At 44.5% G+C, this 27413-nt stretch overlaps 1 protein-coding gene across 1 annotated transcript; it reads right to left on the minus strand.

Annotated features, from left to right (window-relative positions):
• Window positions 1-7185: 7185 nt before the first annotated feature.
• On the minus strand, window positions 7186-27149 carry LOC309505014 (zinc-binding protein A33-like). Its single transcript, XM_082178366.1, has 6 exons — window positions 26223-27149; window positions 25886-25981; window positions 25543-25773; window positions 25403-25425; window positions 25203-25321; window positions 7186-8322 (listed from the first exon to the last, which is right to left on the minus strand). The coding sequence occupies exons 1-6, from the start codon at window positions 26616-26618 to the stop codon at window positions 7778-7780; spliced, it is 1410 nt and encodes a 469-aa protein (XP_082034492.1). The 5' UTR covers window positions 26619-27149; the 3' UTR covers window positions 7186-7777.
• Window positions 27150-27413: the final 264 nt, after the last annotated feature.

The following is a 27413-nucleotide window of genomic DNA, read 5'->3' on the forward strand; positions in this document are numbered from 1 at the left end:
CAGAAAAGATATTCTCTGACTGGGAGACAGTGAACTCTTCGCCCAATTGACTCTGAGACCCAAGTTCTCGAGATGTTCGAGTAACATGGTCCTGTGTTCTATGAGCTCTGAGTGAGTCTGAGCTAGAACAAGCCAATCGTCCAAATAGTTCAAAACTCGCATTCCCCGAAGTTTCAGGGGAGCGAGGGCCGGGTCCATGCACATCGTGAATGTACGGGGTGCTATGGACAGGCCGAACGGTAGGACTGTGTATTGATATGCCTGGCCCTCGAAGGCGAATCTCAAAAATCGCCTGTGACGTGACGCTATTTGTATTTGAAAATACGCGTCCTTCAGATCTATTGACACAAACCAGTCCCCTTGGCGAATTTGCGAGAGGATTTTCCTGGTCGTGAGCATTTTGAACCGGCGCTTTGCAAGCGCTTTGTTCAGCTGTCTTAGATCTAGAATGGGTCTGAGACCCCCGTCTTTCTTCGGTACCATAAAATATCTGCTGTACATACTCCCTTCGCTCTGAGCTTGAGATAAAGGCTCTATGGCCCCTTTGCTCAACAGTTTCGCAATCTCGGCTCGAAGTAGATGTGCTACTTCCTTTTCCACCGTGGTTTCGATTCGCGCCGCGCAACTGCGGGGGCGTCGAGCGAACTGTAGCGAATAGCCTCTTTCTATAATGTTCAGCACCCATTCTGATACCCCGGGGAGCTTTGCCCATGCATTCGCACGAATAGCTAGGGGTTGAATGAGATCTGGCCTCTGGCCGTGACATAGTGGCGGCCGTAGAGCTTCGGTATGCTGTAACATAGACGCCGCATCTGCAGCGTTTGAGGTGGGGGCGCGCTGATCACAGCGGGCAGCCTGTCCGCGCTCGACTCTCCTTGGGCGGATAGCTGAGGGAGAACGAGCGGGGGGGACCCCGTGGGGCTTGTCATGTCTGTAAGTGAATGTGGGCGTATAACCGCGGGCACATTTACTGCACTGAAAACACCGTCGGCCTGAGCTGACTGTATGTGTGTTGGTTTCGTTTTTACAGAAACCGAAAGACATGTAGTGTGTAGTGTTGTGGGCACTGGATCGTGGGGACGTTCACTACATTTAATGCACAACCGACATGAGTCGATTTTATGTGCGTGAGCCCTGTGGGGCGGGCTGTGTCTGTGTGTAGGAATGGGCACTGGGCAGCGGGCATTTTTACTACACTCATAACACCATTGGCCGTGGCCGGAATACCAGGAAAAACACTCTTTGAGAGATTCATCTGGGTCGCCGTAAAAACGGCGTTTGTGTGCAGGCAAGCGGGCCGTGGTACCGGCTTGTTTACTGCATAATACACTGGAACAGTCGCATTTTCTGGAACTGAACGAGCGAGAAGTTTTGGTGGAAGTCTGGCCGCAGCGAGACTTGAACACCGTCGTTTTCCTAGGCGGGCTAGGAAGACTTTGAGGCCTCGGGCTTTATCTCAACCTTCTGCCGGGGCCAACGTGGGGGGCGGCGGCTGGCAGAGCGAGAGCGCGGTCTCAAGTCTCGGGCCTGTCGACGCTGTGAAGCGGCGGCGATGGGCGGAGGCTGTGGCTGGGAGCTTCGAGCAGACGGCTGTTTAGAGCGGCCTGTTGCAGAGCTAGCGCGCTTCGGCAGGAAATGCTTCATGGCTTGTGATGTTTTCTGCTCCTCAGCGAATCTGTCCGCGAAATCTTTGACGGAAGATCCAAAGAGACCGGCAGGAGAGATGGGGGCGTCGAGGAACGCAGTGCGCTCCGAGTCCGGCATTTCAGAGAGCGTCAACCATAAGTGTCTCTCAGCAACGGTGAGAGAGGCCATGTTCCGCCCTATGGCCTGTGCAGCGGATTTAGTGGCGCGGAGTGCAAGATCCGTAGCGCTTCTTAAATCCGGCACACTGATAGCTTCCGGCCCTTCCTCATGCAGCTTTCGGAGAAGGTTGGCTTGGAAGATCTGCAATGTAGCCATTGTGTGCAACGCAGATGCAGCCTGTCCAGCGGCGGTGTAAGCGCGGCTGTGCATGGCTGAAGTAGTGCGGCAGGCTTTAGACGGAAGCGCCGTCTTTGCACGCCGTCCAGCAGAGGGCGGGCAAAGATGGGCAGCTACCGCTTCTTCCACCAGAGGAAGAGAATGGTATCCTCTTTTTTTAGCACCGTCCACAACGGAGAATGCTGCTGAGGCAGAGGTACGCACCCTGGCTGAGAAGGGGGCACACCAGGACTTCGCGAGTTCTTCATGAAGCTCAGGAAGAAACGGCGCGGGTCTAGAAGGTGGCGAAACGCGGTCTCCTAGCAGGTAACAACCATCCAGCCGGTTGTGCGCAGGCTCCGCGGGCGTCGACCACTCGAGGCCGAGGCTCTGCACGGCCTGTGTGAGCAGGCGCGTTAGCTCCGCTTCAATGCTCGCTCTTTTCCCGGAAGACTCGCGGGCAGAGGGGGCGAGATCCACAGAGCTCGACCAATCCTCACTGCCCGACGCCAGGATAGAGCAGCTGTCCTCCTCTACAATCGCCACTTCTTCAGTGTCATCCACAACGGAAGCGGCGGCAGACGGCGGCCGTTGTCCGGGAGTGATAGACTCAGGTGAAGCGGGCGGTGAAGCTGGCGGTGAAGCTGGCGGGCGAACCGGCGAGCTTGTAACGGTTGAAGGAGGCTCCGGGACCCGCTGAGCACGGCGCTTTTTACGGCGCGGTACCGCAGCGGGCGGGAGTGCAGTCTCGTGGAAGAATGCCAGGCGAGTCCTCAGAGTCGCCATAGGCAGTAGCTCGCAGTGAGGGCATCCGCCGTCAGCGAGAGCGAGAGCTGCATGTCGTTCACCCAGGCAGGAAACGCAGATGACATGGCGGTCCCCGTCGCTGAGTGGGGCTCGGCACGAGCCACAGAAGGTGCGAGACATCTTAAGAAAGACGCTCGAGCTCTTTTAGAGAGAGAGTGTGTGTCACGGCGGCGAACACACACTAGTATTGTAAAGGATATAGTGCGCCGGATAGCGCAGCAGGAACGGCGGCAGAAGGCGGCTCGGCCAGCGGCTTCGATGCAAGGCTCGTCCCGCTGAAAAGGCTTTTTTGACGGCGCGGCTTCTTCTCTCTGGATCCAGCGATGCGTGAGCTCCGCTGAAGAGATGAAAATCAGCTATACCAGCCTCTCGAGCTATATTTATAGCCCAAGGCCACGCCCGTTTCGGCGGGACGTGACGCAGTGGGCGCGAAGCGCCCTCATTGGAGCTGACGTCACGACGGGGCCTTTCAATAGGCTGCTGCAGTTGCCGCAGAGCAGCTAATAGGCGCGCGAGCTGTTTCGCCGATGTCTGCATGCTGCCGCAACGCGTTTTACATTATTCCAAAATTAAGGATAATTTTTGGCTTCAGTATCTCGCGGAAAAGAGATTTCCCCATAGCGTAAGATATTACGCAGTACGAGAGAACCTCTCGTAAGAGAACTAACCCTTTAACGTTCATCTGGGAGATGAACCAGATTTAAAGGCACACCATGCAGCTTTCCGTTTTTGTCAAACAGCGACCCCTAGAGTCGCTGTGGAGTACTTATATTTAACATTACTGTCGTAAATACCACTCGCGCAGAGCCATCTCTGCACTCACGGCCTGATCCCTTCCGCCCTCTATACCGGTACCTGTTCAGTAGGATGGAAGCTGTAATGAGTGGAAATAAGGTGTGACCCCTTTAAGAGCTGCGCGCGCCCTGTTGAACTGTCGGCAGTCTGTATTGTATGTGCACCTCGAACACCCCATGTATGCGGGTTATTTCAGTTTGATGCTCATTCTTATCCTACTTTTGTTTATCAAGTAAAGCTGTGGATGGTAGAACAGGTGAGAGACAGTTACATGAGTTCGACTGGGGAATAAAGTGCAAGTTGTGAGATACCAATCGCCTCCGTGAGTCTGTCTGGCCTCTGTAATAACTTCATCTGTGAGCTATCCCTATTTCTCCTCCTGACACAACGCGTTACAAAGCGTCGGACATCGAACAGGCACAGATAACCTCTGAAGATGTCTACTAGTCTATCAACAAGAACGATATTTATTCGAGTCTGACTAAATGATGTAAAGCAATTCGTTACATCGCGAGACCTGATATCACGCGATACTTCCTGACGCTGAGGCCGGCGGCCCGCCGGCTCAAAGTTGCAAGGGTGGTTTTTCGGCTCACAGGCGCTCGGGGGGTGCGAGACGACCACCATTCAACCCGAAAAAAGTCATAAAACTATTCCAATGACTCCGAAGCTGTTCGGTTAAGGTAAAAAAGTTACTTAGTTCACCTTTAAGGCCAACACAGGAGAATACTTAAATATGTTTCTAAATATGCAAATTCTTTTCCATCGCGATTTCAAAATAAAAGTTGAACCTCTCACTCTGAGTTTGCATGTTTTGATGTGCACGTCATTTTTTAAAGAAATTACATAGGCTATTGCATGTCTATCGTACAAAAGTGACCAAAGATTAAGTAGACATTAAATTAAATGTTGTTTGGTCCATATTAAAGGGATAGTTCACCCAAAAATTAAAATTCTGTCATCATTTACTCACCCTCAAGTTGTTTCAAACCTGTATGAATTTCTTTTTTCTGCTGAACACTAAAGAAGATATTTTGAAAAATGTCGGTAACCAAACAGTTGATGGACCCCATTGACTTCCATAGTAGGAAAAAAAATACTATGGAAGTCAATGGGGTCCATCAACTGTTTGGTTACCGACATTTTTCAAAATATGTTTTGTGTTCCACGCTCTGCAAAACAGTTGATTTCATTAAAGTCAATGTGATCTACTAAGTGAAATCTGTAGTATCATTAAATAACATCATCAGTAGGTCTATATCTTCCATACTTTTCCATGCGCACGATAAGGTGTGAAAGTGGAATGCAGAAGCAGGACGGTTACCATGGTAAAGAAGGACGCCTGCTTGTGCACACCAATGGAAATTGTTACATAAATTTACAAAACTATCAGATTAAAGTTGGAATATTACATTTATTCGTCAAGTTTAAGTGTAACATCTTCATAAAATATATGGGTATGTGTTAATATAACACGTATTTTGCAGATGCTTCTAGGATATTTGATGTGCCGGTTCATCTGGAAGATATCAATACAGAAATAACCTTTAAGATGTTTATGACTTTTGGGACATTTACACATAAGTGGGCAGTGGAATGGGGGAAAACGCAAGGTCTTGAGACGTGTTTTTAAAAGCTGAACTTCTTTTCAATTGAGCGCCACATTTTTAGAACGCCGTGTCATGCGCGAGACGCTGCAGAAGAGCGAGTGCAACGTCCGTCTAGTGCGCGTATGCCTAGAAAAGCAATGAAAAAGCGTGTTCTGTATGAACGGACCCTTACACAGATTTCCAGATGAATTGTTCTTAAAACAGATTTGGAAAGGTGTGCTGTCTTATCATTCCTGGATCTATTTGAAATCCATGGATCACCCTGTGTTGCTGCTTGTGAATACACAAAAATACAAATGAATATTACAAATGAATAAAAGACTACCTAGTATGGAAGCCCGTCTCATATACTGATCATTTATCATTAATGTTATTCACTGCAGAGCGTGCCATGTTTGCTGTGATGCATTACACGGCTTTGACCAGCGGATGTCGCTAGTGTGGCACGCCCTTCTGCCCCGCTGCTTTGCGCATGCGTAGAAGTGTGAGAAAATAAGTCATTATTACGAGAAAATTTCTCATTATTACGAGATGTTAAGTCATAATTATGAGAAAGTTTCTCATTATTACGAGAAAGTTTCTCATTATTACGAGATGTTAAGTCATTATTACGAGAAAGTTTCTCATTATTACGAGAAAGTTTCTCATTATTACGAGATGTTAAGTCATTATTATGAGAAAGTTTCTCATTATTACGAGATGTTAAGTCATTATTATGAGAAAGTTTCTCATTATTACGAGATGTTAAGTCATAATTCTGAGAAAATTTCTCATTATTACGAGATGATAAGTCATTATTACGAGAAAGTTTCTCATTATTACGAGATGTTAAGTCATTATTATGAGATGTTAAGTCATTATTACGAGGAAGTTTCTCATTATTATGAGAACGTTTCGGTAACACTTTATAATAACTGCATGCTATTAATCATTAGTTAAGCATTACTAAACAGTTAATTCATCAGTTATAAAGCATTAATAGACATTAATAAGCAGTTTATAAATACAGTTATAAATGCTTTATTCTTGATTTATAAGCATATCTATAATGTGTTTAATAATTGTATTTTCAAGCTTTATTAATGATCAATTTATCATTTCTAAATGAAGTATAGCATTATTTACAAACCAGTTACATTATTTACCATTATTTACAAACTAGGTATTGTCATTGATTAATAAGATCATTGATTAAGTGTAAGTAAATGTAGTAGATTAAGGTAGTTATAAAGCATTTAGTAGTGGTCAGTTAACTATTTTGTGAGCTCATCTAAAGTGAGGATTAGTTATGCCTTGTACAGCATTTACAAAGGAGATTTAAAGACTCAGTTTTCTTCTAAACAGAAAAAGGAAACAAACACAACACAGTGATAGAGAATATAAACATTTAACAGCCTTTAAATCTCCTTTATAAATGCTTTACAAGGCATAACTAGTCCTCACTTTAGATGAGCTCACAAAAATAGTTAACAGAGCACTACTAAATGCTTTATAACTACCTGAATTAACCATGACTTACAGTAGAAATACATGATAATAAAGCATTTATTAACACACTAAGTAACTATTACTATATGTCTGACTAATAATATGTATTTAAACAGTTTATCAATCATTTACTTACACTTTCTAAGTGATCTTATGAACCACTGACAACTCCTAAATAACCGGTTTGTAAACAATGCAATACTTCATTTAGAAATTATAAATTGTTCATTAATAAAGTATGAAAATGCAATTATTAAACACTTTATAGATATGCTTTAAAATCAAGAACTGTATTTATAAACTGCTTATTAATGTGTATTAATGCTTTATAAATGACAAATTAACTGTTTACTAATGCTTAACTAATGATTAATAGCGTGCAGTTATTATAAAGTGTTACCAAAGTGGGTATTATTGTATGACTTATTTAATCGTTAACCTTTATCAAATATTACATGCACAAATAATTTTTTTTTAGTACACACACACACACACACACACACACACACACACACACACACACACACACACACACACACACACACACAAACACACAATTATTACACGATAATTTATCCAACTGAATCTAATATGCAGAAGCAGAAAACAGGAAAAAAGTGAGTATTCACTTTATAGGCCAAACCTGAGAAACCGGCACCATCTTGTAAAAATACATTTACATTTTTAAATTTGTAATTTTTGAAGCCTTGCCAACAGAACAAAAGTCTATTAACAAAGACTGAATTATTTAATAGTTAAATGGCCCTGGGATAAAAAGAAATTGGCAGTTTTAATGAGTTTCAATGGGGACATTTTTGTCCTTAAGATCCTGAGTGTAAATATTTTGTGTACCCAGTGATTTATGAAAGGAAATGAGGGTGAAATAAGAAAAATACAATAAAGTGCAGTTGGCATTAACACAGGAACAATGATAAAAAAAATAAAATAAAAAAAAAACCTGAAAGAGACAAACATGTCCTTAAGGAAACACAAGGGTTAAAAGTTGTTTTTAAATTTTACATTTAATTATGATTGATCAATGAGACCCTTTGATTACAGTGTTATTATTGAAGCATAATTTGCAAAACTGTATTAATCTAGAAGCAGAAGCAGATTTAACTGTGATTTTCTGCTGTAATAAACAGTTTAACTGGTAAGATCCTCAGAGGAGAAGTTGTGCAGTAATTATATAAGAATGGAAAGACAGTCTCTGTGAAGGATGTCCTGAATTTGCGCAGACAGTCTTTAATTACAGGATCAGAGAATGACACTGTTCCTCTGTCATAGTCCAGCTGAACTCTCACACGCTGAAGCTTCTGTTTAACAGTAAAGACAGTGTAGGGTTTCTCTGGGGATTGTGAGCCGTATTTGCTGTTCATGTACTGCACACAGCAGACATTAGACTTAAAGAAAGCCTCTCCCTTCCTTTGGTTTGATGCTGTTGTTATTCCAAGAATCCAGTGTGTACTGTCTCCAACCTCCACATCCCAGCAGTGTGTTCCTGAGTTAAAGCCCTCAGATCCCAGGACACATGGATACCAGTCAAACCTCTCTGGATTATCAGGAAGTGTTTTATCTACACGACTGACCGACACACTGGTCAGATCAGCAGAGAGTGTGAGACGACGATATGCTGTGTTTGGATCCAGAGTCAACGGAGCTGCAAAGAGAATAACATCAGATTACAGGATTAAATATGATGTATTTAAATGTAAATGTAAAACACATATAAAGACTTTGTTGAAAGAGATCATAAATCATGCTATGATAACAGTGGTCTCTCAGCAGAGGTGGAAAGAGTAATAAAATATTCTACTCGAGTATTTGCTCAGAGTATAAGTTATTGAGTTACTTTTTTACAGCAGGGGTGTGGTGGGGACTCTCCTGTGTAGGGTTGTAACAGGATGAGATTTTCACAGTATGACAACATCTCCGAAAATATCACAGTTTCTGGTATTAATCAATTATTAAATATATAAACAGTATTATTACATTATGTTTATTATTATTATCATCAGTTAAAATGACAGTTAGATGAATGAAAACGTCTCTGTTACGACTGTAACCTTAGTTCCCCGAGAAGGGAACGAGACGATGCATCGATGACGCTTTGGGAACGCCTCCTGCGTGATTGCGTCTGAAGCATCTATGTCAACTAGTCCAATGGCGGGAGTGAGTGTCACAGGCAGGTGACGTCATGACCAGGAAAGGATAAAAGCACATGCGGTGCAACCGGCACTAGCTTCGAAATATGCCGAAGCAAGTCGATCACAGGGATGAAGGAAGTATGGCAGAGCAACGCATCATCTCGTTCCCTTCTCGGGGAACTAAGGTTACAGTCGTAACCGAGACGTTCCCCATCGAGGAACTCGCAATGCGTCGATGACGCTTTGGGAATGAGAATACCCAAATCGCCATAATTTCAAGAACCTGAGTGTCAGCCTGTACAGAACTAGTACATCAAGCATTAAGAACCTGAGACCCTGTAGTAGCGTCCAGGTCTAGGCTATAAAACCTGACGAATGTGAGCGGTGAGGACCAGCCTGCTGCATCACAGACGTCTTAAAGAGAGGGTCCAGATAACAAGGCTTTAGAGGCCGCCATACTCCTAGTAAAGTGAGCTCTAACCTCCAGAGGACACGGAAGGCAAGATGACTCATAGGCAAGAGAGATAGCCTCGACTATCCATTTGCTCATAGTCTGCTTAGAAGCAGTAAGACCTAACTTAGGTGATCCGAAACATACAAATAATTGATCGGACTTCCTCAGGAAGAAGTCCGATGAACATAAGTGTCCAATGCTCGCACTGGACACAAAAAGTTCAACTTTTCCTTGTCCGAAGATGTAAATAGAGGAGGACAGAAAGCCTGTATCACAATAGGCCTCGGAATATTGGTCGGTACCTTAGGGACGTATCCCTGCTTAGGGAAGAGAAAAGCTTTGACCATCCCAGGTGCAAATTCAAGGCAGGAGGGAGAAACCGAAAGGACCTTAAGGTCTCCGACTCTTTTAAAGGACGAAATAGCAAGAAGAAATATGGTCTTAAATGTGAGAAACTTCTCTGAGACTGAATCTAGGGGTTCAAATGGAGCCCTAGAAAGGCCTTCTAATACTATTGAAAGGTCCCAGGCCAGCACCCTAGTGCGTGTTGCAGATCTCAACCTCAACGTGCCATGAAGGAAACGAGTAATAAGTGGGTCTCGACCCAGAGATGTACCCCCCCACCGGGGCGTGGAAAGCCGCAATGGCCGCCACATAAACCTTTAACCCCCTGAGGTCTACGGTATCGCCGGCGATACCAGCTCGCTTTTTTTTTATTAGTGTAAAAGAAACTCATAAATACTCTGTTGACTTTGATTTTCCATAGGAGTTTCATACATCAATCGATTCTGTTAAATGTGTATTATTTTTGTGTATACTCACAATAAAAACAAAGTGTTGTGCTTTTTGCCAAATAAAGAAAAATAAACACGAAGCGAGTTCTGCCTTCTCTCTGCCAGTGAAGTCCATTCTGAAACGCGTCCGAAAATTAACAATAACTCAGCGAATACTCAGTCAAACAGACATACAGACAGACAGGCATGAAGCTTGAATTCTCTTCTTTTAAATGAAGTCATTTATATAAAAAAACAATTATTCTCATCTTGTGAAATCTGTATTAAAAGAGAGCGATTCCAGTCGAGCTCATCTCATCTCATTACGTTATAATCGGCCCCGCCCACGGAGAGCGCGCGCTATTCAAACGCAAATGGCTGAGGCAATCCTGTGAACGCCCCCATCAGCTCGAGAAAACACACACGTTTATTTAGATCATTGTTTACACCGTCTTGCAGCGCTGTGAGGAATAATACTAATCGAAAATGTCCCTCAGAAGTGCGGGTATATCGAGGAGCGAGCTGAGGAATACAAGTAAGTTTTTTCCTTCTCACGTGAATTTCTTCACGTGGGTTTCTGTTTATGAATGAATGAACGGCACAGATGCGCGCTGTTTACCACAGCTGGCAAAGACAGTTTAAATTTAAATCGCGTGTGTGAATGAATGATGATGTTTTAGCAAACTGTATTGCTATACTGAGATAAGTAAACATCGACTGAATGTTGAAATAAAATGTAGGCTATTTGTATAAGCAACGTATTAAACTGCAAATTAACAATATGCCCTAATATTTCATGAAAACAATGTTACAGTCAGACGAAATATGAAAGACAACATTTTGTTTAGTAGATTTGGGTACAGTTTTTACTGTAGAATATACTGCCACATCAAATAAGCTTTTGTTTAGCCATTTCTATATATAAAATACGATTTTTGTCAAAAATAAAGTCATCAACTAAGATGTTAGCTGTTCCAATGTTGGTTATATTCAAACTAATGAATACATAGATAAAATGTAGGGCCTATAATCATTTTTTTTTACAAAGAAAGAGTACACTTGAAATATTGTTGAAATTGTAATTATTGTTGTAATTGTAACCATTTTAATAAAATAGCAAAACATATTTACAAGATAGATGTAAGCAAAATCTTAAATGGTCAATATAAGTCTTCTTCTAAATATATCTTTTGTCCTTTCATTGTGGCTCAGTCAGTGTCACACCTGAGTGAATGGCTAATTATGCAGAGTGGGTGTATTCTAAGGTGTAAACCACTCCTCGTTCACGCCCCCTCGCATATTGGCTTTCCAAGCAAAACCTGTTTTACATCAATTTAAATCAATGTATGGTTTTATGTGAACGATAAAGCAAGACTATTTTCACATAATTTTGAAGAAAAAACTATAGGCGACGACATCCATAAGTCAAAAGTCTTATTGCCACATATTTAGTATGTGTTTTGTGGTCTTATTTCAAAAATTTTAATTTTTAGTTTTTTCGATAACCACGCATAAACATTATTCTCTCAAAAATGAAAACATGTACATACATGTGGCTCACATATTATTGTAGTCCTGTTTGTGCTATATAGAGTGAATTTACACCTTTGCCATTAATATGTTTATAAGCAACTGAAAAAAGCACAAATGTCAGGGCATGTCAGAACACCCCCAGGGCCCAAAAAAACGCTCAGACTCCAGAGGGTTAAGGTGGATGGACATAGACCTGATGAGAAGCGGTCTTGTAAAAACTCAAGTACTGACCCAACAGAACAGTGGACGGGCTCGCACTGCTGCTGGTGACACCAAGTAGAAAAGACATTCCATTTGAGTAAATAAAGTTTCCTCGTAGCTGGAGCTCTGGAGCTAAGAATGGTCTCCACAACCTCGGTTGAGAGACCGCTCTCTATGAGTTGTGCCCCCTCAGGGGCCACATCCACAACTTCCAAATCTCTGTCCGGGGGTGAAATATAGTACCCCCGGTCTGAGACAGAAGGTCTCTCCTGATGGGGATCTCCAAGGGAGGGCCGTTGAGGATATGAATCAGGTCCGCAAACCAGAATCGACTCGGCCAGCGTGGTACTACTAGCAATAGGCTTACTCCGTCCTGGCGGCTCTCTCCAGAACTCCTGGGAGCAGAGCAACAGGGGGAAAAGCATACAGACGTAGCCTCAGCAACGTCTGCACCATAGCGTCCAGCCCCAGGGGGGCTGGGGGTGTAAGGGAGAACCAAAGTGGACAGCACCTCTGCCTGGCCGTAAAATTCCCAAATGATCTCCACCGCCTCGGGGTGGAGTCTCCATTCCCCTGGCCTCAGCCCCTGCCTCGACAGGGTAACTGCTCCTATATTCTGAATCCCTGGTATATACACTTCCCTCATAGAGCGTAATTTCCCCAGAGACCAGAGGAGGATCTGGTGCGCCAGTTTGTATAGTGGACGCGAACGCAGACCCCCCTGACGGTTGATGTAAGAAACCACCGATGTATTGTCTGTGCGGATAAGCACATGATGGCCCCTTAGGTCTGGGAGGAAGTGCCTCAACACATTGAAGACAGCCATCATCTCCAGGCAATTTATATGCCAAGAGAGATGATGACTTTCCCACAGACCCTGAGCTGAGCAGCGTTCCATTACCGCTCCCCAGCCGGTAAGGGAAGCATCTGTCGATATCACAACTCGATGGCAAAGAGCTCCCAGTACCGGCCCTGGGACAGGAACCAGTGCTCCCTCCATTTAGCCAAGGCGCGGAGACACCGCCGCGTGATCTTGAATGTATGAAGTGGGTTTCCCCTCGGGGAGAACCCTTTGGTCCTGAGCCACCACTGCAAAGGTCTCATGTACAGCAGGCCAAAGGGTATCACATTGGACGCCGCTACCATGAGGCCCAACAGTCTCTCGAACTGTCTCACAGTGCGTGACTGGCCCAGCTTTAGCTCTTCCATGGCTGTGAGGATAGCGGCTACACGAGCGGGCGATAGAGCGGCTCGCATCGTGACCAAATCCCAGACCACTCCAAGAAAAGTGGTCCTCTGTACTGGAGATAGCACACTCTTCTTGGCATTGAGCCTCAACCCCAATTTCTGCATATGAGCAAGGACGACATCTCGATGCCGAACCGCCAACTGTTCTGATTCCGCTAAAATCAGCCAGTCATCTATGTAATTCAGAATGCGTATGCCCTGCAGCCTGAGCGGGGCCAGAGCTGCATCTATGCACTTTGTGAATGTGCGGGGTGATAGAGCTAGACCGAAAGGAAGCACCCGATACTGGTATTCTTTGCCCCCGAAAGAAAACCTTAGGAACTTCCTGTCCTGAGGCAGGATGGAGACATGGAAGTAAGCGTATTTTAGATCTATCGTGACAAACCAGTCCTCAGACCATTGAGTCACGATCTGTTTGAGTGTCAGCATTTTGAACTTGAGTTTCTGAACTGTATGATTCAAACGACGAAGATCTAAGATGGGATGCAACCCTCCATCCTTTTTTGGAACAATGAAATAACAGCTGTAAAAACGGCTGTCGGGTGGATACACCTGCTCTATCGCTTCCTTTGCTAACAGAGCCTCCACTTCTTGCTCCATTACCAGAGCCTGCTCAGGCTGTACTAATGTGAGTAATACCCACTGTAGCGTGCTGGACGAGAACCAAATTGGATTCTGTAACCCTTCTCTATTAACTGCAGGACCCATAGAGATATATTCAGCATATTCTTCCATTCTGTCAGAAATTCTACTAAGGGAACCAGCTTCTCGAGTCTGGCCTCTGGTGTAATTGGAACCCCCCTCAGAGGGAGCAAGCCTGTCGCAGCGTTGAGGTGAAACTGCGCCAGAGACCCGCTGGAGACCGCTGCGCCCCTGAAGCACCAAGGGTGGCGGGGTTGGCAGAACAACCTCGTGAGAGTACCGAGATGGAACGGGCACCGTGTACTGAGGTGTACACCATTCCATGTTGATTGGGGCTGCCCTCACAGGTCCGATACTGATGGCATCAGGACCTCTTTTGAGCCGAAGCTTTCTTCGCGAGAAGAACGGTCCTCGGATCCACCTTCTGCTTATATTGCATCGGCTGAGACTGTCAGCCCGGCCCCCATGATTTCTGTGGGGGGGGGGGGCGCGGGATGCGACACTCTCCTTTTGTTGCGCACGATATGAGGAGCATGCCGGCTGGAGCTGCTCACGCCCAGCAGCCCCAGTGGGTTTAGATCGGCGAGGGAGAAATATTTTTGAATGCCTCCGAATGCTTTTTAGTCTCCTGAAATCTTTCGACTACTTCATTTACAGCTTTACCGAACAGGCCATCGGGAATTAACGGAGCATCCAAAAGAAAAGATCTATCTTTGTCTTTGATCTCAGATAAATTCAACCAAAGATGCCTTTCAGTAGCCACCAGCGCTGCCATAGACCGCCTAATTGCTCTGGCGGTCTCTTTGGTAGCTCTGAGTGACAAATCAGTAGCGCGACGAAGTTCTCGAATTTATTCACTATTAACTCCCTCACTCTTATCTAAATCCCCCAGCAGGTCAGCCTGATATGCCTGAAGCAGCGCCATAGTGTGAAGGCATGCTCCTGACCTGCTGCCGTATAAGCTTTACCCAATGGCGTGGAAGTTGTTTTTAATGGTTTAGTGGGCAAAACTGGAGCCTTCATGGGCGATGCTGAACCGGGCAACAGATAGCTCGCAAGTGTCTGTTCTGCCCGGGTCATTGAACCATAACCATACTCGTTCATACTCTTTATATTTGAATATACATGAACTTGAGGGCTGAACAAACGTGAAGAGTATGGTTTGTTCCACGATCTAGACAGCTCACTTTGCAGATCGGGAAAGAAAGGCAGGCTCTGTGATGGAGGTGAAATATTAGATGGCAGGAAACCCTCGTCTAATTTACTTTTGGGACGAGCGCCCTGTTTCTCTACTGGCCATGATATGTGTAATTTTTCCACAGCTCTAGATATCACATCCACCAACTCTTCATGTGCTGGGGAAAGAGATGGCGGAGGAAAAGCACTGCAGCATTGGGCTCTCTCCCCAGGCGGAAGAAGCCGCAGGGCGGGCTTCCGACACCGGGGATCGAGCGAAGGATCTCCCAGGTAAGGGAGGAGAAAGGGTCCTCGGACCCGTCTCCAACCCCGCTGAGAGATCCATTTGCGAAGCCCAGGAATGCCTTCTCCGTTCTGCCTCAGCAGGGTCCAGCGGGTCGAGCCTCGCCACTTTCAGTGTCGAAAAGTGACAGGCGGGAGTGGAGCGTGCGAAGCGGCAGCTTCTCACAATGCTGGCAATCAGCCCCCTCGAAGGCTGATACCACATGCTCCACTCCCAAACAAATCACACAAAGCTTGTGCGTATCCCCACCCGTTAAATGTGCTTTTATCCTTTCCTGGTCATGACGTCACCCGCCTGTGATGCTCACTACCGCCATTGGACTAGTTGACATAGATGCTTCAGACGCAATCACACAGGAGGCGTTCCCAAAGCATCATCGACGCATCGCGAGTTCCTCGATGGGGAACAGTTTTTTTGGTTGAACAAATGCTTTTATTATTACAAATTGAATCCATTTGTTTGTTTTGTTTATTAAAATTTCAGTAAAACATGTCTAATCAACTAAATTCAATAATTGATCATGAATTAGATAAACAACAAATTTTTTACATTAATAATTTATTAAAATGTTTAAGAATAATAGAGTCCTACGAAATGTATTTTATTCAGAAAATTAATGTTTCTTTTTATAATTTAATACAAATATATTATCAAAAACAGTGGTAATCAAATGAAAATTTAAACTTTTAAGTGCTGCAAAATAGATTTACTAAATTAAACCATGGACAACAAATATATTCTTTAAATAATGTTTAAATAAATTGTATTATTATTGTTGTTGTTATTATTATTATTTTGAGAAGTACCTTCTATTATAGGCCTACAATAGTAATATATTTCTGTCATAATTTCTCCTAGTTAAACTGTTATTTTGACGGGTTGTAGGGAATGTTTCAGAGAGTATTTGACTGTTTTTTCTCAAATAAAATGATGAAAATGCTCATTAGGCGTTCTCTCAAAGCAGCTCTGGAAATGTTCATTTATTAATGTCCTCATATTGTTTATGAGACGCTGAAAACACCATGAGTGCGTCGAGTACTTGAGTAGTAGAAGAAGCGGCACATCTCATTCACACAGAGACATGCAGAACAAGCAGATTATATATTTACATAGCAGTCTTTTTGAGCTTTAATATTCACATAAAGTAAGTGAAAAACTCAACCCTGTCACAAGTTTTCAACCCCGAAATAATGAGAAATATACAGTTCTCTTACGAGAGGTTCTCTCGTACTGCGTAATAACTTATGCTATGGGGAAAATCTCTTTTCCGCGAGATACTGAAGCCAAAAATTATCCTTAATTTTGGAATAATGTAAAACGGGTTGCGGCAGCATGCAGACATAGGCGAGACAGCTCGTGCGACTATTGGCTGCCCTGCGGCAACTGCAGCAGCCTATCGAAAGGCCCCATCGCAACGTCAGCTCCAATGGGGGCGCTTCGCGCCCACTGCGTCACGTCCCGCTGAAACGGGCGTGGCCTTGGGCTATAAACATAGCTTCGAGAGGCTGGTTTAGCTGATTTTTCATCTCTTCAGCGGAGCTCACGCATCGCTGGATCCTGAGAGAAAGAAGCCGCACTGTCAGAAAAAGCCTTTTCAGCGGGACGAGCCACTGCATCTGAAGCCGCTGGCCGCGGCGCCTTCAGTCGCCGTTCCTGCTGCGCCATCCGGCGTTATATCCTTTTCTCCTCTACTGTGTTTTGTGTGTGTGTGTGTTCACTCTCATTGCACTAAAAGAGCCGGGTGTCTTTTTCAAGATGCCCCTTTCCTGTGGCTCGTGCCGAGCCCCACTTAGCGACGGGGACCGCCATGTCATCGCGTTTCCCGCCTGGGTGAGAAACATGCAGCTCTCGCGCTCGCCGACAGTGGCTCTCCTCACTGCGAGCTGATGCCCGTGTTGACTCTGAGGACTCGCCTGGCATCTTTCGTCGAGACTGCGCCTCCGCCCGCCGCGGTGCCGCGCCGTAAAGCTCGCCGGTTCGCCCGCCAGCTTCGCCGCCTGCTTCGCTCGAGTCTCTCACTGACGGACAGCGGCCGCCGTCTGCCGCCGCTTCCGTCATAGATAACGACGAAGAAGGTGCGTTTATGGAGGATTACAGCTTCTCTATCCTGGCGTCGAGCAGTAAGGAATGGTCGTCCCTCTCCCTCTGTTCCGCTCACATGGAATGTCAGAAGCGGACGGTCACGCGGCTAGCTCTCTTTACGTCATAGGAGAGCTTCCCCGCCCCCGCGCTCAGTTCGCGCGCGTCACTCATCGCTGAGGCTGGACCATCCTCCATTTCTCACACATTTCTCAGTTCCCTCCTAAGTTCAGGCGACTGGAAATGTCAATATTGCAGTGAACGAGCCTGTTGTAATACACGCACGCCTGCAAACGAACGCCGTCACAAGACATGATGACGCTCTCTGAATGGATGTTTTTCCTTCAAAGGGGCTAGTTTTTCTTTACATTACAAGAAAGCTACCCCGCTCCTCGCGTGCGTCACTCATCGGCGGAAGGAGAAAGGAGAGTGTTTTAGTCCCGCTGAGGCAGGACCAACCTCCATTTCTCACACATTTCTCAGTCCCCTCCTAAGTTTAGGCGACTGGAAATATCAATATTGCAGTAAACGAGCCTGTTATAATGCATGCACGCCTGCAATCAAACGCCGTCACAAGACAAGATGATGCTATCTGGTAAAGCCCGAGGCAAAGTCTTCCTAGCCCGCCTAGGAAAACGACGGTGTTCAAGTCCCGCTGCGGCCAGACTTCCACCAAAACTTCTTGATCGTTCAGTTCCAGAAAATGCGACTGTTCCAGTGTATTTTGCAGAAAACAAGCCGGTACCACAGCCCGTTTGCCTGCACACAAACGCCGTTTTTATGTCGGCCCAGATAAATCTCATAAAGGGGCTGTTTACACCTGGCCACTTCATGCGTTTTCTCAGATCGGATAGCTATCTGATTTATCAAAACGATTCCATTTACACCTGGTCACATAAATGTGTTTTTGCGAAACGGATTTAAATCCGATCTTCAATTCCCGCGCTATATGCAGATTTAATGGAGTTCACGTCACCGAAAGCAACAGATATGAGCTGCATTTTATTGATCAGCTAAAATGTCAAAATCAAAGACCGCAATAAGAGAGAGCGGCAACAGCCCTGGTAAGATCATTTCGTTTCTTTACTTTTAATGATGATGATTGTGTGTTAAGCGTCTGCGACTTACTTTCACTTTGATTTGCGATAGTTTGAACGTTGGTTTAATGAATAGATGCTCAGCTTCTCATCTGAGGTGATGCGTTTTGCAGTAGCGTCGTCATATCTGACTATAACATTACATATAGCCTATAACACGCTCTCACACGCTTATTTTTTTTTTTGCATTTTTGGGAGGAGTACAATTTACATATGTGGTTTCAACAACCAGATGCATTTACACTTGTCCAGTTTCATCTGGAATGCGGCCCAGACCACCTCCTGAAGTGGTTTGAGCGATCGGATTCAAATCCGTCTCGAATGCGTTTCGGAGGGCATTTACACCTGGTCTTTTCACGATCGGATAGCTATCCGATATGAGAAAACGCATGAAGTGGCCAGGTGTAAACAGCCCCAAAGAGTGTATTTCTGGTATTCCGGCCACGGCCGATGGTGTTATGAGGGTAGTAAAATGCCCACGCCCAGTGCTACACATAAGCACTATTCCTACACATAAGCACAGCCCGCCACATTTCAGGGCTCGCACACCTGAAATCGACTCATGTCAATTGTGCATTAAATGTAGTGAATGTGCCCACGACCCAGTGCCCAAAAACACTACACACTGCTTGTCTCACGGTTTCTGTAAAAACAAAACCAACGCACATACAGTCGGCTCAAGCCGACGGCGTTCTCAGTGTAGTAAATGTGCCCGCTGTCCCGCGCCCACGTTCACTCACAGGCATGACAAGCCCAGGGCTCGCACAAATAAAATCGGCTCATGTCGATTGTGCGTTAAATGTCCGGCCACGGCCGATGGTGTTATGAGTAGTAAAAATGCCCACTGCCCAGTGCTCATTCCTGCACACAGGCACAGCCCGTCCCACAGGGCTCGCGCACATAAAATCGACTCATTTCAATTGCGCACTAAATGTAGTGAATGTGCCCACGACCCAGTGCCCACAAACACTACACACTGCATGTCTCTCGGTTTCTGTAAAAACGAAACCAACACACATACAGTCAGCTCAAGCCGACGGTGTTTTCAGTGTAGTAAATGTGCCCGCTGTCCCGCGCCCACATTCACTCACAGTCATGACGAGCCCCACGGGTTCCCCCCCGCTCGCTCTCTCTCAGCTACCCGCCATAAGAGAGTCGAGCGCGGGCAGGCTGCCCGCTGTCATCAGCGCGCCCCCCGCCTCGAACGCTGCAAGCGTGGCGTCTGTTACAGCATACCGAAGCTCTCCGGCCGCCACTATGTCACGGCCAGAGCCCAGATCTCATTCAACCCCTAGCTATTCATGCAAATGTGTGGGCAAAGCTTCCTGGGGTATCAGAATGGGTGCTGAACATTAAAGAAAGAGGCTATTCGCAATAGTTCGCTCGACGCCCCGTTGTGTGGCACGAATCGAAACCACGGTGGAAAAGGAAGTAGCACATCTACTTCGAACCGAAATTGCAAAACTGTTGAGCAAAGGGGCCATAGAGCCTTTATCTCAAGCTCAGAGCGAAGGGGGTCTGTGCAGCAGATATTTTCTGGTACCGAAAAAAGACGGGGGTCTCAGACCCATTCTAGATCTAAGACGGCTGAACAAAGTGCTTTCAAAACGCCGGTTCAGAATGCTCACAACCAGGAAAATCCTCTCGCAAATTCACCAGGGGGACTGGTTTGTGTCAATAGATCTGAAGGACGCGTATTTCCAAATACAAATAGTGTCACGTCACAGGCGATTTTGAGATTCGCCTTCGAGGGCCAGGCATATCAATACACAGTCATACCATTTGGCCTGTCCCTAGCACCCCGTACATTCACGATGTGCCCTCGCTCCCCTGAAACTTCGGGGAATGCGAGTTTTGAACTAATTGGACGATTGGCTGGTTCTAGCTCAGTCACACTGAGAGATCATAGAACACAGGACCATATTACTCGAGCATCTCGAGAATCTGGGTCTCAAAGTCAATTGGGCAAAAAGTTCACTGTCTCCCAGTCAGAGAATATCTTTTCTGGGCACAGATCTGGACTCGTTGTCTTTGACAGCTCAGCTATCGCCACAGCGCAGACTGGATATTCAGCGCATGACGGAAACCTTCCGCTGCGGCGCTATAGTCCCGCCGTGAAAGTTTCAAAGGATGCTGGGTCTCATGGCCTCAGCATCATCAGTACTTCAGTTGGGTCTGCTTCGCATGCGCACACTGCAGTTCTGGCTAAAAGCGTGAGTACCGCGCCGAGCGTGGACCTCCAGTCTTTTTCGCCTCAAGGTCGATCAGAAATGCGTCTCAGCTCTGAAACCTTGGAAAGCGATCGACTGGTACCAGTCAGGTGTAAGCCTGGGGACTTCCTCGAGTGTGAAGGTGGTGTCTACGGACACCTCCACCTCGGGATGGGGAGCGCTGCTCGAGGGCAGACCATTCTTCGGCCAGTGGTCAGAACGGGAAAAGCTCTACACATAAACTGCTTGGAAATGATGGCAGTCGACAACGCGCTGAGGCGCTTTTGTCCCCAGATAACAGGACACCACAACATGTCAGTGGTGGCCTACATAAATCGCCAGGGAGGTATCAGGTCCCGAAACCTTTACAGGCTGACGGAACGCCTCCTGGTCTGGGCTCAGCACAATCTGAGCTCGCTGAGAGCAGCGCATGTGCCTGGCCACCTGAATGTGGGACCAGACAGACTGTCCAGGAACAATGTTCCAGCAGGAGAAAGGTCTCTACACCCGCAGACAATCCAACTGCTGTGTGAGACATTCGGCAGAGCGGAAGTAGACCTGTTTGCGTCTCAAGAAAACGCTCACTGTCTGGAGTTTTTCTCTAAGAGCAGGGATGCGCTGGCCCACGTCTGGCCCCGCTGCCCGCCCTATGCTTTTCCCCCCGTCGCGCTCCTACCTCAGGTGTTAGAGCGGATCAGGGAAAACGGATGCTCAGTGCTACTAGTGGCTCCGTTCTGGAAGAACCAGGCTTGGTTCCCAGTTCTGATGCAGCTGACGAGCGCTGCCCCATGGCCGATACCAGTGAGGAGGGACCTCCTCTCTCAGGCCGGGGGCTCGATCTGGCATCCTCACCCGGAGCTTTGGTCCCTACATGCGTGGGCCATCAACGGGTACCCGCTAACCTCCCGGAGGGAGTGTTAAACACGATCATGCAGGCTAGGGCCCCCTCTACGAGACGGCTCTCTTACTCAATTATGGTCTGTGTTCTCTAGCTGGTGCACAGCCCGTGGCTTTTCACCCCCAAATTGTGGGGTGACGGAGGTTCTCTCCTTCCTACAAAAGCTACTGGATGAGGGGCAGAGCCCCATCCACACTCAAGGTTTACGTGGCGGCTATAGCAGCGTTTTCTAAACCGACGCTTGGCCAGTCACTTGGAAGGAACAATCTGGTCATTCGCTTCCTTAGAGGAGCTAAGAGGTTAAATCCTCCCAGACCTCCCTCAGTTCCCATGTGGGACCTTTCTACGGTCTTGGAGGCCATGAAAGGTGCCCCTTTCGAGCCGATCCAATCAACGGATATCAAACACTTGTCTTTCAAGACAGTGTTTCTTCTGGCTCTCGCTTCAGTAAAGCGCATAGGGGACTTACAAGCGCTCTCAGTGAGCGCGACATGTATGGAGTTTGGGCCAAATGACTCGAAAGTCATACTCAAACCGAGGCACGGGTACGTTCCTAAATCCCTCAACACACCGTTCAGGGCTCAGGTGATTTCACTGTCCGCCCTGCCGGTCTCTAACGAGGAAAAGGACGGCAGCTTCCTTTGCCTGGTCAGGGCATTAAAGGGACTATGTGTAGCTTTTTAGGTATTTTATTATCTAAAATCAATATTTTTATTCATAAATATGCCCTCAATGGTGTACAAATACCTATGCCAATGATCAGACTAATCCTCGTAAACGAAGAATTTATTATCTTTATATACATGGGACGGGTAGGTCCACGGAGGCTTCCATGTAGTTCCGCCATCTTGAAAAACTATAATAGCAGAGAGGGACAAAAAGTACTCGGCCAACGCGTTTCCACAACGTGTTTTCGTTCAGAACCAGTGTCACGTGACTGAAGTCAGCAGAAGTGGAGGCGCAGATCAGTGAGAGGCGCTTGTCACTGCACCGTCAAGTTTAAAAGGCTGCACTGCACGGTTATTTATACACCGTTCATTCATACATATGCTGAGTCACAGGATAAGGAGTCCTCATCGTCGAAAAAGTCCAAAATAGACCGTAAAAGGAAACGTGACCGGAGATTACAAAAACAAGGGTTAATGTCGGGAAAGCTAACGCAGGAGAAAGCTTTCAAAAGAGACGCTGAAGTTTCCTGCTTTCTTCTCGACAGGTAAGTCAATGTTACGGCCTTAATTACAAGCTTTTTTTTCATTGCTTGGTTGTGTACTTTATCGCGAAGCAAAGAGGACACGGAGACTGACAGAATAGACAGAGCAGGTTACTTATGATATAAAAAAATCTCAGCTCTCAGATTCTGTCACTTTTATTACGAAATTTTGGCGCTTGTAAATGTGACGCGAGTCACGACGGATCCCTAGCGGCACGTGAACCGATCATCTCTAGCTAGTAAATAAACACAAATGAACAATGTTGAAAGATACAGTACAACTTACCGAAATGTATATTCCTCATACATTATATCGACCAATCAACCAAACAAATGGTAAACAGCTGGAGAACAATTATGTATGTCACAACATTTACCTCAGGAAAGCCATTTAATGACCATAATAAAGGCTAGCAGTTAGTTGGCTAGAAAAAAAGAGCTATAAAGAGTATTTTGCAAAATATGTGTACTATATTACATATTTATTATATTTTTATTTATATCATTAAATAAAGTTATTATAATAAATAAAAAAATGCATTATATATCTTTCTGTATGTTTACAGCATTAGGTGAGTGTGGAACACTATCAATATAATTGCTCCTTATAGGATGCTATTTATTACAGGAATGATGCTATTCTAGCCCCTCTTCCTGGACTCTCTGTGAGTCCCTGATGATCATGTACTATATGAGCCCCGGGCACTTGCCCTTGGGACTTTGGTATTGGATCTCAGCATGCACAGCGTTTTACACTGTGTTCCCCATAGCGTAAGATATTACGCAGTACGAGAGAACCTCTCGTAAGAGAACGTACTCGGTCACTAACGTAACCTCGGTTCTCTCTAGAAGAGGGAACGAGTACTGCGTATCTTGCCGTGCCTGCACATGCTCTGGTTCGCTCCGGCGATGAAAAACCAGCTAAACCAGCCTCTCGAAACTATGTTTATAGCCCAAGGCCACGCCCGTTTCAGCGGGATGTGACGCAGTGGGCGCGAAGCGCCCCCATTGGAGCTGACGTCACGATGGGGCCTTTCGATAGGCTGCTGCTGCGCACGAGCTGTCTCGCCTATGTCTGCATGCTGCCGCGACGCGTTTTACATTATTCCAAAATTAAGGATAATTTTTGGCTTCAGTGTCTCGCGGAAAAGAGATTTTCCCCATAGCGTAAGATATTACGCAGTACTCGTTCCCTCTTCTAGAGAGAACCGAGGTTACGTTAGTAACCGAGTACGATATGTGAGGTTGAGGTTTTCTGCACAAAATGTCCACTGCTCATCTTGTAGTGTAGGAGAGTAGACCATACATGGCAGCAATGAAACAAGTACATTGTATATACTTATGGATTAAAATAAAATTTTGAAAAATAATAATTTTCCATCTTCATTTTTATGTGATGGGGTTGAGTTGTTAAGCTTGACAGTGCTCTCCCTTGACTATAATAGGCCTCAAAAATATTAATAAAAAGTATGATACTTACCATCTTATGCAACACTGTTAAAAAGACCTGAATGATGTCATTTCTGGTAAATTATGTCACATATGGGTGGAGTCTAAATTATTATAGGCAGAGAATAGTTGGTGTGACGGGGTTGAGTTCAGACTGACGGACATCACAAACATTTTTATCAAATATCTCGTTTTGTTTTGTTTTTTTCACAAGAAATTCACACAAATAAATACTTACCACATTGCCAACAAAATTTTACACTGTGTACAATTTGTTAAATATTTTCTAAGTACAAATTCAGTGAAGTACCAGAGAATGAACCTGACAAAATGTTTAGTTTACAGTAGAAATAAGACATTATTTTATTATAAAAATGCAATATTATCATTTTTTATTCATTATAATGGACATACCAAAGTATTGTGGAAAGATTTTAATATTTAATTTTGGTGAACCACCACTTTAAAAAGTCTGGGGTACTGAAATATTACCGAATCCCAGGAATGACCCACATCCCTTTATCTGCACGGAGCGATGCTGTTCTTTGTTTCCTCTTTTTGCAGACACTTTGCGTCCACATTTTTTGCAAATTGGATATCTATCCTCGAGGACAACCACTCGTTTTTTCTACATCCAAATTATTTCCACACTGGTCAAAAGAATTCGACGGCTCGCTTTCAGCTGGGTCTGCATCACTTCTTTTTTTTTACTCATAAACGGATATGATTTCAAATGTAGCGAAGTACAATACTTCAAACAAACGTACTTCAGTAAAAGTAAAATTACAGATTTTAAAAACTACTTAAAAAAGTGGATGTACACACAAAAACGACTCTATTATATAACGCGAGTAAATGTAATTCGTTACTTTCCACCTCTGTCTCTATTTAATATCAGTCTTGAATAAACACGATTGTATCCTAATACATAAACATAAACCATGAGGAATAGACTTTTCATTATGAGTTCACTGTATCATCTGATGATTTTCTGAAATACAGTTCAGATTAACTTAGTGATTCAAGTGATTATTAAAATTATTTCTATCAAATGTTAATGTTGTGTGTGTTTATATCTGAACTATCTTCAGCACTGGTGTCAAATCTGCTGAGACTCACTGTGTTGGACAGTTTCCAGCATCTTCTTCCAGACTCTGAACGGCAGATTACCCAGATAATGCGACACATGAATCAAAGCTCCAGAACTCATCCGTGGATCCGGCTGTGAGATCTGGACTCTGAGGAACATTCAGGAGTCAGAACTGCAGTGAATTTGAGTTCAGATCCACTGAGAGAAGAGATACGAGCAGCTCACTTACCTTTCCATTGAGGCGTTAAAGTTCTGGAAAATATAGAGTTTGAAAACTTTTTAATATCTTATCAAACACTCTCATTGTCAATGAGTCTCTCTATACAAGTTGTTTTATGCACAAAGAATGAAGCCAGATTGATTTGTCACCTTTAGAAACGAGACGTCATTGTCTTTCATCATCTCCTCCATGTCTCTGATTGTGTGTGAAAGAGCTGAGATGTGTGTGTTCATCTCCTCCAGCTTCTCCTTCATCCTCTGCTTCTTCTGCTCCTCTTCCTCTCTCAGTGCAGTGATTGAAGCTTCTTCTTCATCTCTGAGAAACTGATGAAGCTTCTCAAACTCTTCTTTAATCTGACGCTCTGTGTGCTCAGCTTGAGACTGAAATCAAATCACATTCACTTCAGTCAGCGCTGTATGAACACACACTCCACTAATGTCAATAATAAACTCTGTGTGTGAATGTTGAGTATTTAACTCTTTATATCCTCACCTTGATGTGTTCAATTCTGTCATCACACTTTTTCTTCATTTCTTCTCCATGTTTGAGCTTGTTTTGTAAGGACGTCAGTGCTGTATTAAATTCCTCCTACAGGTTAAGATGGAAAAAAAACATATGAATAACCCATGACATTTCTATTTTTTGCTGTTACTTTTAAGAAGATTTAAACATCAGAGGGTTGAAGATTATTGCCAGATTTTATATCAGTAGTAAGTCAGAGAGATTTAGTCTAAGTAAAAATAAATATTGGTCTATTGTATACACAAATAATACTGTTTATATGTTTAGCACTGTATTTAGCATATGCAATGAGAGACATTTGTTTTACCTTGTAAGATGAAACCACTTCACTGATGGGTCTGAATGTGTGATTGGTGTGTTTCTCTGAGTCTCTGCACACTAAACACACAGCCTGTTTGTCCTCCAGACAGAAGAGTTTGAGTTTCTCACTGTGTAAACTACAGATCTCCTCAGATCTTGATGAACGTTTCTCATTTCTCTCCTTCAGGAACGATTCGCACAAGTTTTTTAACGTTAGATTAACTGGAGGATCACGTCTAGATGATTTTCTCCTGCAGACAGGACACTCCTGAGTTTTCTTAGTTTTCCAGAACTGTTGTAGACACTCTTTACAAATACTGTGACTACAGGACAGAAGAACAGGAGTCTTGAAGATTTCACTGCAAACAGGACAAGAAAGCTCTTCCACAGATTTTGAATCCATTTCCTCGTCTTGTAAAAGATCCAATGATCTACAATTTACTTTTACTTCCTGAACTTTGGTTTAAAGAGTAAATAACCATTACAATCAAAATCTAATCTGGTTTCAATCAGAAATACACAAAATCCCTAAAACAATGTGTCCTCCTCTTTTCTTCACACCTTGTTTTGGCTTTCAGGAAAAATGAAAGGTAGAAATAATAAGACTAGTCACTTCCTGAAAGATTTTGTAAGAGGGTGGAGTTTCTGATGATCTTTTGAAACTTCTGGGGCTGTTTGCATAAACCGCTGAAATTAGTCTTATAAGTTAGGCATCAATTTATTTATTTAAGACTATTCATAACTTTCACATAATGTACACTGGCCTAATTTGATAAAAAAAAATAAGGCTGATTAGCTGCCCGTTTACTGGATTACACTTTTGCCTGTGTTTTCTGCCCGGTTGCTCATTTGGATTGTTCGCCCGTGTGATTGACCTTTTGCCTGTTATTTAGATTATGATTCTGGATTGCCCCTGTAAAAGGGAGCAGTTCGTAACAAAGACACTTTCTTAACATAATAGCTTTGTTTATTCAGCTTTTTCCTGAAGACAGACTGGATGTATAGTTTTATTTTATTTGTGCTTTCAAGCATATTCTGGATTTAATGAAATTATTAAAGAATTAAGTGATAATATGTAGCATAATATAATAAAAAAAAAAACATTATAAGAGAATTTAATCCTGTAAAACAAGACAAGTTTAATAAAATATATATTTAGGCCTATAGTTGTTATGGTCAGTAAAACAGTGGATTCAAT

The sequence above is a fragment of the Leuciscus leuciscus genome (genome assembly GCF_965113295.1).
Source record: "Leuciscus leuciscus genome assembly, chromosome: 8".
Lineage (NCBI taxonomy): Eukaryota > Metazoa > Chordata > Actinopteri > Cypriniformes > Leuciscidae > Leuciscus > Leuciscus leuciscus.

What these genes read in the sequence shown, in the direction of transcription:
- LOC309505014 (XM_082178366.1), bottom strand. Translation starts at nt 26,618, where the DNA reads ATGGATTCAAAATCTGTGGAAGAGCTTTCTTGTCCTGTTTGCAGTGAA. An exon ending in ACAGAATTGAACACATCAAG is followed by an intron (nt 25,774 to 25,885) that starts GTGAGGATATAA and finishes ATTTGATTTCAG; the next exon opens with TCTCAAGCTGAGCACACAGA. An exon ending in GCTGGAAACTGTCCAACACA is followed by an intron (nt 8,323 to 25,202) that starts GTGAGTCTCAGC and finishes TTCTCTTTGCAG; the next exon opens with CTCCGTTGACTCTGGATCCA.